This window comes from Vidua chalybeata, chromosome Z (genome assembly GCF_026979565.1).
Source record: "Vidua chalybeata isolate OUT-0048 chromosome Z, bVidCha1 merged haplotype, whole genome shotgun sequence".
NCBI lineage: Eukaryota > Metazoa > Chordata > Aves > Passeriformes > Viduidae > Vidua > Vidua chalybeata.
In genome coordinates, this window is record NC_071570.1 from 27,470,817 (window position 1) to 27,483,142 (window position 12,326).

Sequence of the window (12,326 nt, forward strand, 5' to 3'; positions counted from 1 at the left end):
CCAGTAAATGAATTTAGATTCCTCCCCTTCCACTGTCCTGATATTTAAGACAAGTAAGGGACTGTTTACAAAGAGAAAATAAGAGGCTAAAGAGGTCTGGGATTTCCTCTCATTATGACATCTAGTACTACTATGGAACCTACTAATACTAGTGATGGGAAATAGTCCTTCTCCAAACATCACTGCAAACACAGTACAGTTTTCAACTGATAAACAGAAACTATTAACACCTTTAAAATGCACTCTTAAATGAAGAAAGCAAAAAGTCTGACATCTTCAGTGATGAAATTACTTCAACATACCAGGCAATGTTGACACAAATGAATTTGTGTCCAAATGTTGACACAAATGCACTTGTGTAACAGTAACATTTGTGTCCAATGCTGTTCAGACCATGTCTGAAATCTTTTTTGTTTGATATGTAAGCTTCCTGCTGCTAGGATTGACTGAACTGCTAATAAACAAGATCTTCTAGGGCAGACATCCATCCAAACACCATGACACTAAATATAGGGAAGACTGGAGTATCAAACTTGCATCCAGAACCCTGACTAGAGCACTAACTGTAATACAAAACTATCAAACAGGTAGAGAAGCTGGGAAAACCAAAAAGCAAATGGAGCATACAGACATATTAGAATAAACTGTTACTACTTCTTACTCAAATGGTTGCAGAAGATGGAGTAGCTAGATGTAGGAGAGTGTATTAACTCTTGAGTTTTACTTAAAAAATCCATCCCCTTCTGGATTCTGATTCTGACCAACTCAGAAATAAGTATTCTGAAATTACCTACTTGTTGCAGTAGGCCAATAGTCAGTCTTGCCACCAATGTTTGATCAGTATTGCAGAATTGTCTAGCTATCAGTCATGAACTTTTTTAAACAAAGTATACAAAGATGGCCTGTTATCTACTACCTATTCTTACTTGCTGCCAAGCCGAATGGGTCTGCCTGTGGGCAGGTTAATTTGATAGCCTCTTCACCAGTTTCCAATACTGCTGCTTGCTCCAGTGACCAAGAAAATTATACTCTCTCCCTCGGTTCCATGGTTAACAAGCACTATGCGATACAGCATTTGTACTAGTAAGTTTTGAAAATGTGAAAATAAAAGTTCACATGCTTTTTATAAACAGCTCCCAAATCCTACTACTAAGGACACAATATTTAGCTGCAGCTCCACTCAGTAGTAATCATGAAGCTTATTCTAGTCCAAGTAAGGAGGAATTTCCAGCTATAGTAGATCAAAATCTTGCATCATGATACCTAGGACACTTGCATGAAGAGAGCTTTTGAAGGATGCACCCTCTGAGGCCCTCTGAACCATTAAGGAAACAGAATATCAGTTTCACTAATTTTCCTTTGTTATGTAAGCTCCATGTCCATTTTACTACCACTAAGAATACACAGAAAATAAAAGGAGGTAAGGCCAGTTTCTCCAGATTCTGTTACTGTGTTTTTTACCTGATTCAGAACCTCTAACATCTCTCAACCTCCACTTTTTGGCATAGATGAAATAAAAGTGAAGTAGTAGAATAAATGCCTGGAAATGTTTTGCAAAGGTACAGGTTGACTCCATCTCTGCAAACCAGTACCCACACTTTTATAAGAGCTCCTACAAAGCAAGAATTTATGAAGTAGGAAGATCTGAAAGATTTGGACTTACACGGATAAAATTTCTAGAAGTTAGCATTCTTTTGTCACACGTGCTGCAAACTACCTTCAGGCAAATGCTTCAGGATGAAAGATACACACTTGAAAACAGTGAATTCATAGATTCTAAGAATACCCATCAAAACAGTTGTTATATAGATGAAAATAACTAGTATCTTAAAAAACAAAAGATAGTGTATCAGTTTCTTTTTGTATTTCTTTATAGTTATCCTGCTAAGTCTAGCAATCAAGAGAATTGCTTGAATTACAACCAAACCAGTGGAGTGACAGAATGTCTACACCCATCCCATACTTTTAAAGAAATGGATCTGAGACATGCTAAATTCACAGTAGTCTTTATAAGCATGGCCCACAACTGTTGCAAACTGTTTTTCGGTAATTGCCAGAATCACTTACCTGTACAGTTTTTGGATTGCATGGGCTGCATTCTTTCTCACATAAGGAGATAAATCAGAAGAGGCTTCCTTAATAGCAAGCATCATAATAGGAACAATGATTGGGACACGTATACTGGATAAAACTCTTAAAGCACTTGCACGGATTAACTGATTAGGATCCTAAAGAACAGGAGTGAAGGGGAGAAATAAAATAAGATAGTGCAGTAACAAATAATTAAATACACTGCTCTGCTTACACTAATTAGTGACAACACATTAAAACATGTAAATCTAAGTCAGACTTGCAAGTGAAGACCATGCTAATAATTCCTTCACACAAAGAAATTTCCAAAACCAAAAAAAGTAAAACAAATAAAGAAAGAGAACATTAAACACTATAAAATATGAAAATTTTACAAAGGAAAACATTAACATCATGCAATTTTCCAGACAAAATATGTTAATTATGGATAAAAAAGATGAATATTTTATTTAATAATCTGATACATTTGCTGCAATTCAAGTGGAATTCAGATATTCTGAGAGACACACTAACTCAATTTTATTAGTTGTATTCACAAAATGTCAGATAAAAATGTTGTTCTCAGTTGTGACATTCCCATTCAAGTGCTTGACAAAATATCCATTTTATGCTTTGCTGCAGGATATAGACTGAAGCCAGTAACAAAAACAATTTCAAAGAACATGTCAAAATATTAGGGTAAATGTTTTGAGACTTCTTTCTATTTCTTATCCTCTCTTCTTCTGCCCCAGTTCTTGGTCAATTTTACAATACTAGAGTTAACTTGGAGATCCAACACATCTGTATTTGGATGAACTATTATGTAAACTTTATCCATTAATCATGGGCTTGGAACACAAGGGAAAAATGTTGCTTAATCAAGTACTAAATCCCCTGAAAACTAGCAAAGTGAAATTGTAGCATCAGTAATTCATTATACTGTACAGTGTCTTGCCAGAAGGTAACCTCCCGAAGAATATTTCTTCCAAGGACTGAGAGCTGGCAACATATATTTTCAGACTGGTATTGCCTAATTATCAATTCATCTAAGATCTCAAAATCCTTACATCTTAGAAGCTTCTAAGTAGTAAGTATCTAGATGGTGAAAGCCCTTTATTTGATTGTTTTTGGAAAAATATCTTGTTCCTACCAGAGTTTGTGAAGCTCATCTGCAGCCACTTAAGTTTAAAATAAAAAGTTCCTTCGATAGAGGGAGGTAAAAAAAAAATCTCCACACATAAAGCCAAATTATAATCATTACAAAATGAGAAACAAAACACTACAAAAAAAAAAAAAAAAGAATAGAGACCTACCTTTCATAACAGGCTTAGTCATTTCTTTAGTTGCTGACAATCTCCACTGGTTTGGTGTCTACCCCCTTGGCACACCACCAGTTCTTTTTTTGCTACTCAGCCACAGCATTATCACTCCTCCCTCTGCTCTCATTACCCACAGCTTTTAAAAGAGTTATGCCATGAGGCATGTTCACTGTATACATATATCACAAAAAACATTGGATACAAAGTCATTTTAATTCTAGCTTTTCACAGCAGTCAGAGATAGTGAAGGCAGTACATATGACATCGGGATGAAAGTTCAAGGGAAGGGGGCAGAAAACTCTAGTTGATGTGGGATCCTCCTACAGCTGCACAATTGGTGCTCCAATTGTAACATTTTCCAACGAGATGCAAAGTGTGGGTTAAGTAACAGAAATGACAGAAATGAGCCTAGAGTATAAGAAGGGTACACAAAAAACCCAATCTTTTCTTATTATATAAACTGGCCAAATTTCAGAATAGAATCTTAATAAATCTTTCTTCTCTCCACAGTCACACTTCAAAGGCAATCCTAAATTTTGCTGTCTAATGCCATTTCTCATTGTTACCTCATTTGAAATAAAAGAGTATAAAAAGCTATTTTGTCAGTGCTTTTAATGAAAAAGTACCATGTGCAAGACACTGAATATTTTAATTTAGGTACTACTGTCTTCCTTATGTTTCACTTCTCTGTAGTACACAAAGCTCTTTCTTTTACATAAACTAAAAGGAACATCGGTGGTTCGTAGTAATAATGGGGTCTTTTTTCCATGAGAAAAGTAATTTCAGAAATTAAATGTTTGGCATGTGGATTTGAAAGCACCATTCTGCTGTTTTTCTTAAGTGATGCAATTTTACTTCTTTCAGGCTTACTTAGCTGCTTGACAAGGTTTGAGGTAGCAGAAAAAAAATATGTCAATCATGTAACTTAGAAATATCCTAGCAGATGTAGATATTTACATATTTAGATATTTACATCTCTCTGTGTAGTTAACCATACTACACTTACACAGATATACTTTTTTTTGTGCTACCAGCTCAGAATTCCCTATAAAATGTTATTTAGTAGTCACTCACTTTCAAAGCACGCTGGAAAGTACTGATGGACAATAATGCTAGATCTTGCTGCTCCTCTGCGTAGCGCATCAGATAAACATACACAAGCTTTTTTATCTGAAAAGAAAAAACACAGTGAATAGCACCACGAGAAAGTTTTACAATTTTATAAAACTTCCTTCTAGGTTTCACATTTTTATCAACATTTTCTTTTTTGAAGAAAAAGCTAATAGATCCCAGGGCACTCACAAGCTTCTCCCAATGTCTTATGAAACACCTGAGGCACTGCAATGCTACCTAATTAATGAAACAGATGAAGACTAGTAACACGAAGTTCTGCTTTATATTATTAACTAGTAAATTAAGGATATAATAATCTAAGATGCTGACATAAAGAAACTGATCACTTGAGCACGCTTCTTTTTTCCTTATACAAAATAGGTTAAAGTGCAATAGCCAAGAATTACAAGTTAATTTTATTTTACCCTGAAACTCAAAATAAATTACTTTAACACATTTGAAAGTGAATATAACTTTCAGCTGAATATAACTTTTCAGCTTTCAGTGAATATGCGTGGTAACTTACCCATCTCTAATCTGATTAAACGAGTACTTATCTTCGATGAAAACAAAGGATGTTAATCTCACCTGCGTGAGACTACAAGCATTCAAAAGATGCAAGATAAGCAAAGGATGCAATGTCCAAAGATTAAGAAAACCTCAGTATGATTTTGGGGAAGAGGGTATTCAATTTAGTGCACTTTACCCCTCATACCCAGGAAGTAGTGAAAACATTTTTTACATTTGAGTAGTAAACTGATTGTTGGGGTTTATAATAGAAAATTCTGAAAGACCCTCAACTACAGCTGTGCTAATAATTACTGCTACTATCAGAAGATCTATCTTTGTGCCAATTCTGGCAAAAAAACCATAATATTAAATCACAGAAGGTTACACCATACTAAATTATTTTTTTGTTCATCTATAGAGAAGTAGCAATCAACATTGACCACAAGAGGCCTGTGCACTGAATGACTGCAGGTGTGCAAAGAAAGCCTCCTTTCCTTGAAACCACTCTGTGACTAGAAATGGAAGCACTCAGAGCTTCGTGACTACACTATTCTTTTACCATTTACCTTCATTCAATGTTAAAATGCTCTGTTCTATAAACCTAATCATAACAGGGGCACATTAGGCTTGAGGAACACAGGCAGATTTATTTAATTAATTTATCAATATAAGCACATCAAAATCCATGAATTATTGATGAAGACTTATTTTTGTTCTATACCACCAATTATTTATTAGGTCACTTTTTGTATCCTTACCATTCATGACTTAGTGCACATAACCAAGCTGAGGTCAGCATGCACTTACAACAAAAAAATCATAAGGCACTTCTGTAAACAATAAGATGCCCTTTGCATCTCTTCAAATAAATTAACATGTTATACCACTTCTTCATCTCCATTTTCCTGCATCAGAGCACTGAGACCTGATTTTAAAAAAATATAGCAGCCATTTCTGGGCAGAAAATTCACATGGATACAAAGTCACAGAATTGCAGAATGTTCTGAATTGGAAGGGACCACAAGGATCATTGAGTCCAACTCTTCAATGAATACAGGGACGGAACTCACAACTTTGCTGTTATTAGCACCATGCTCTAACCAACTGAGCTACTCTCAGGGTTACTCAGATAAACCAATCTATTTTATGCTACCGCGTTGCTGCAACTTCTACAGACAGATTTGGTTAAGAATTCTTAGAAATAGGGAAAAATTTGGCAAAACTTTTTCAGGAAACAGGATCAATGTACTAAGAATCTGACTTAATCTAGTAATTTCTCATAATTTCAAAAGCATCTTAAGAAATGGATAATGATAAACATTCCTGAGACAGAAAAGGTCTGACTAGATGGCTGTAAGTACACCAACACTATGACCTAAATTTGTCATCTAACTCAAATTGATGAAGAAATTCATCAGACAGCTTTACTGAACGTCCTCATCTCTTTTTAGTTTAACAGTCTCTTCCTGCACAAATATGTTATAAATGGTGGGAAAATGAACAAGTAGGGAAGTTTATCTACAGCATAGATGATGACGTGAATTCACCTAACTGTTTATTTGTTTTAAAATAGAAGAAAAGGTCCATAAAATATAAACAGGGAAAGGTTTCTACTAATAATGTTTGGTTATGTGATAAGACCTCATTTTCACACCCACAAAGCATCCCTCCCACAAGGGGGATGGGGGAATGTGTGCACACAACACCCTGCTCTAGTTTCTCCCAAGCCCATGACAGGAACCATCAGCTCAGAGATGCAGAAAGAAACATAGTAATAGGAGGGAAAACAAATATAAGACTCAGAGAAAGGATGCCTTGTCACACTCCTCCCAGAAAAACCTCAGGAGAACCTCAGCTTCTACGTCCAGGTGTTAAAAACCACCAAGAGTCAACAAAGACCAAAGCACCTTTCAAATTGAAGGTGTTTACATGTACAAAAACATGGGACACAGATCAAAAGTATTTTAGACAAGATATGGGATGTTCTGGGGAAGAATTTAAGTGAAGGAGAAGCAAGGGAAATCTACATGATCCAGAAAGGATTAAGTCAGGGATAAGACAGCTGAACAGTTTGATAAGTGGTACATCTATCCTTCTGTTCCCTGCATGTGAATAGCATAATCTGTTACATTGACTCACTAAATTTCATTTTGAACTGTTTTCCTTAGTGAAGTACTCTTTATTTGGTGTGAAGATACATTTACCTGCCTACAACTACAGTCAGGCCACAGGCACCAGCAACTAGAGAGACCAGAGTGAGGGAACTTAAGTATGACTCCAGCAACTGCAATGCATCATCAAGCCATAGGGATCTCTAAGTCTAGGGTGGCCAGCATCTGGAAAAAGTGAGGTTTTGGCTGCCAACACCTGGGCTGGGCCCACAGGCTAGACGGCCCATGAGCACGTGTGTTATTGAAGAGACCAGAATATGTGAAACCAAGCACAAGCCAATGTGTCTGTGGTGCCAGTAACTGGAATGAGTGCAGGTGTACGAGTGCATCAAGCTGCACCAGCTGACAAGTAGGTGGTCTGGGAAGGAAGTAGGTGGGGGCATGAGCATCTAAGGGCCAGACCACAGGAGGAGCTGCCTATGCCACAGACCAGTGAAGTCCCATCCAGCTGCAAGGAAAGCCCATGGCCTCCGGGTCTCTAAGGGCAAGAACCGTGGTTTTTTTTGTGCATCTCTTCAAGGGTACAACCACAGGGGTTTAGATAGTAGAGGAGTAAGGAAGTTCTGGCCAGGTCCACTTGTATGTGCGCAGAGGTGCTCACACCTGTGTGTCCAAGGGTGAGTCCATGAGGGAGCAGGAAAGTCCTGGTTTAGAGGCATTCATATGTGTAAAGACGTTTATACCAGCAAACAAGAAAGCACTACAGCCTTAGGGGCTTGTATGTCCAGGTGCCATCAACAGGGGTGACTGAGATCCATGGGCCAGACATTGGGCAGACTCCATGTGGATGAACACATTCCCACTAGCAGACCATCTTGAACTGCCAAGCTGCTGATACTGTTTGTGTTCACCTGAATACCCTGTGACAATTAACAAGACTGCCTCTGTACATACATATTTGTTCTTTATATGTACAGATAGAATATTTATGTGTATATGCACACCTACCAGGGATACAGGCTCAGCTTCACTACTGGTTGGGCTGAAAGCCTGGAACTAGGACAGTCTTGTGTCATGGTTTGACACTGGCGCAATGCCAGCACCCCCATGAAAATGCACCTTCCCTAAATAAATGCTGTGAGATGTTATCAGGGACAGAGCAGAGCAGGCACAAGCTTAATAACAGAGGAAAAAAACTTTATTAAACTACTACTAATACAGAAAACACATAAACTAAATCCAGGATGAAGACCTTTTAAAACCACCCCTCCTCCTCCCAATTCCAAACACACCCAGCCATGAAATATCACCCGGGATTCTTGATCAAATTACCACCCTTCAGGTAATCTATGCTTAAACTATCAAGGGAGAGAGAAGTCTCTCTTGCACCACAGGCCCCCCAGGAAACACAGCTGCCCCCCTGTGTTTCCATGTCACACATGGCAACCGCCCGGAAGAAAAATCTGCCAGTGTGACACTCTCCTTTCCATGTCACAGTGCTCTCACCACCGTGCATGGACAGACTGCTCATAGGGCTCCTTTAAGGATGCTTTGCCACGGACCCAAAGATACAACAGTTCAGTTTCTCATCCTGGGACTACAGTCCCCCCCATTTTCCCCTGGGGCCGAGGGGTCCAAAAACAGGACTCATCTTCTTCCCGAAGACAGAGGGTATCACCATTCCCTCTTCAGCTCTCTTCGTTTCTCGCCATTCTTGTGCTGTTCGAAGCTGAAACAGGTCTCCCTGGGTCACCACTGCATCCCCCTAAAATGCAGTCTCTATTGCAGGAGATTTTGGTTCAGTCCATGGCTAACAAGAAAAGTCCAGCTAAAAAGCTACTTCATCATCTCCTCCCACCTAAATATTTCTTCTTCTAACATCTCAGGTCCCGGACTATCTCTCTTCCACTACAAATCAAGGAGGAGTAATACTTTCAAAAAGCCCTCATTCCCTCGAAAGGGTTAAAAGTTCAGACTCCCTGGACGGCCGATATCTCAGTCCGGCATTCCGCCTCCCACGCTGGGCATTTCCCCCCCCTTCTCCTTCTCCTCTGCCGGCAGATTTCCAGGTGCCGCCAGGCTCTCCGTCTCTTTTTCCCACATGGGGGGGGCAAAGGCATCTCCGCTTCTCTCCACCCTTCCGTCCACAGGAGCTGGCTGGGTTCCAGACCCTCAGCCCCCTCGGCCTACCTGGACAAGGCCGCGTGGCTTCCCCTCCCCCACCCAGCCTAAGGCTGGGCAGGGGGGGGAGTCTGCACTCTCTGACGACCGGAACCAAAAGAGACAGTTCTCCTGGGAGTTCTTGCTTTTAACCCCCTGTGTTCTCAGAGGCGTGTCCATACTTTCAGTGGTCACTCCAGGTGCCAATATCCAAACCTGACCACTGATTGGTTTGACCCAACTTCCTGGAAAAAATTCACTTCCATGTCAAACCACGACATCTTGCTTCTATCAGGCTAGAGGTTCCAGCCCTAACAGTTAAAAACACCAGATAAATAATATTTTTTAAGGCACTCCTCTTTGTGTAACGTCTCCATGTTTAAAGTTTGACTTAAGACTACTCATAACTTACAAACATAAATTACATTGGAACAGAATATTTAACTAGTCTGATTTCTTATTCACATCTTTTTACTGCCTGTTACTAAAAGTACAATTACAACTTCTAAAATTATTTTAATACAGTAAGTTCCTGAAAGACTCTGAATTAGCATCTTTACACATTTACACCTCCTTGACTTACCAGAGATCAATACTTGGCCTTGGCCAAATAAATCCACTCTCTCAAAGAACAAAAAAACCCAAAGTTTTCTAAAAAAAAATAATTTCTTTAAAGCTAAAATTAAACTCAAACTTGACTATTACTATCCATCCATGTAAATACAGAAGAAAACTGATGTTTCATCCATTCTATCACGGCATGTTAGAGTGAGAAAGGAGTTTGCTGAATCTATTATTATCAGAAATAAAATCTTTAGTGTCATAAGCCAGGGAAAAAAAAAAAATTGTTCCCACTAATAATAAAGCTTGAAGTACACATTTTCAGAAGAGGACGGAAGAACTGAAGTATGCATTTATATGACTTCTCTCCTTAAAATCCAATACTTCAAACAACTGTTGCCCACATTTTTTGAAAGTTACAATCCTGAACAGTAGGAAGTAACTAAAGTCATTGCATGTTCACTCTACTTTCATCAAACTGATGATTGTTAGACACCATGAAGTCTCAAACTACAAACTTACAGATGATATTTTTATCAAAATCTTATTTGTCAAGTCGACTATAACTCTGACACTTCTGCAGGGAAGCCGTCAGTGTTTGCACAGTAATGCTAGTGAGCATCAGAGTTACATTTTCTACATACACCCTGTGGTTATACAACAGTAACCCTGTGGATTTAAACACATCATCATTTAACAAAATCCTCAATTTTTTAGCATTCTGGAAATCTAAATTTTCACGAGTCCAAGACGGACTTTTTCCCCTTGCTTTCTTGCAAGAAACAACAACAACAAAAAAAATTATATAGAAGCAAGCTATTTGTGTGTTTAAGAACACCCAATACAGATGCAAGAACACATCTTTTTTTTTTACCCAGACATTACCTTTCAGCTTTGATCTGCAAATGTTTAAAAATACAACGTAGCACAAACCCAATCTTTGCAAAAAGCACCACACTTCAAATCCTGAACTACAATAACTTTCCTCAATTACCATCATACTTCATAAACTTTCTAAAATTAAGTAATTTTTCTTTTAAATGTAAAGAGCTACTATTTCTTCCTCCAAATCACCCAACAGGTTTCCTTTATTTATGCATAAAATTATTAACATAATGTCATTATTGAAAAAAACTCCTAAAAAGTTCCATTAATGATATTAGAGATTTAATGCGTTATGTTGTAGTCGAATACAATTAGATAAAATTTTCATGAACAGATTTTCCATAATAGTATGTTTAACAAGTTAGAGGAATACCTCAATATTTTTACTGGCAACATTCTTCACAACAGCAGGAAACAGTTCAGAAGCATTTTTTCCCTTTGCAATCATCTGAAAAAAAAGAAGAGACAAATCTTAGTAATGTAACAATATAATTTATTAGAATGTGGTTTGGGGTTTGTTGTTTTATTACAGATCTGTATTTCAAATCTCATTTCAATGAAATTGAGGATAAAGATGTGGGGTTTTGTTAATTACTAGACCTTACAGGATACAATCCATATAGTAAAAACTCTTGGGTGCTATGTGTTTATGAGTTTGCTGGAGTGGAATCCATGAACTGGATTTTAACATATAAGACAGCAAATAATTTTTAATGCTTTCAAAATTACTAAAAACAAAGATCTTTCTAATCCAAAAAGCCTTGCAGAATGATCTTTTGGGAGGTGGGGGTGGGGGGAAAGGCCAACCCAACAACCCAACAAAATCCAAAAGTTATACAAGCTTAAGCCCCGCTTCTTTTCCTTGGAATATCTGTGGCTTGCAGCAGTACCAAGAAGAAAAATAAAAATAAACACTACAGTTTAAAAAACAAAACATGGTTATTTTCCATAGCAAGTTAAACACAGAGGGTCATAAAGTACTCCTACAGAAAAAAAAAAAAAATACACAAAAGCCACTCAGTAAAAGCAAGATCAATCAACCCACCAATTTTTTTTTTTGAAACAAAGTTTTCATGTTTGATCATGAGCAAGGCATGTCACAAACAATGAAACTGTCACAATAAAGATCATAAACATCAAAACCCCAGTTCAACCTCAGCTCTTGTACAAACAGCTTAAGAAGGAAGTTATTTGTAGGAAACCGGGTACATAAGAAGGAATAAAATAACTTTCATATACACTGTAGCTGCACAATGTTCTGCTTAGATATAATTCCAGTAGAATGTCTGTAAGTGGTTTATGTCTAAACTGCAAATACTGGAATTTCAGGATGATGTTACATCAAGTTACATCAAGTTCAGTGCTGCTGATACAGATCCAGAGCATCCCCATCTCTAAGAATCTGTGCGTCTTGCTCAAGGTCAAGATTCAGCCAGCCAAGCATCAAGTTAATCAGAAAACACAAAATCTCACTAAGAAATCATAGAATAGTCCTTTAAAAGCCATCTAGTCCTGCAGCAAGCAGAAACATCTTCAAGATGTTCACAGATCAGGCTGCCCCTCACTGAATGTTTACAAAGATGGGATATTCACCATC

General features: G+C 37.9%; 1 protein-coding gene across 4 annotated transcripts in view; it reads right to left on the reverse strand.

Annotated features, from left to right (window-relative positions):
- Positions 1-12,326, reverse strand: part of AP3B1 (adaptor related protein complex 3 subunit beta 1) — a 154,467-nt gene that overhangs the window by 123,589 nt on the left and 18,552 nt on the right. For all 4 annotated transcript variants that reach the window (XR_008435467.1, XM_053968953.1, XM_053968954.1 and 1 more), the window contains exons 3-5: positions 11,103-11,177; positions 4,464-4,559; positions 2,068-2,228 (exon numbers count right to left, since the gene is read on the reverse strand). Coding sequence is in view for 3 of the 4 variants with exons in the window: in XM_053968953.1 (XP_053824928.1) it covers positions 2,068-2,228; positions 4,464-4,559; positions 11,103-11,177 (332 nt within the window). In the remaining variant the exon portion in view is untranslated. The remainder of the gene's footprint in view (positions 1-2,067; positions 2,229-4,463; positions 4,560-11,102; positions 11,178-12,326) is intronic.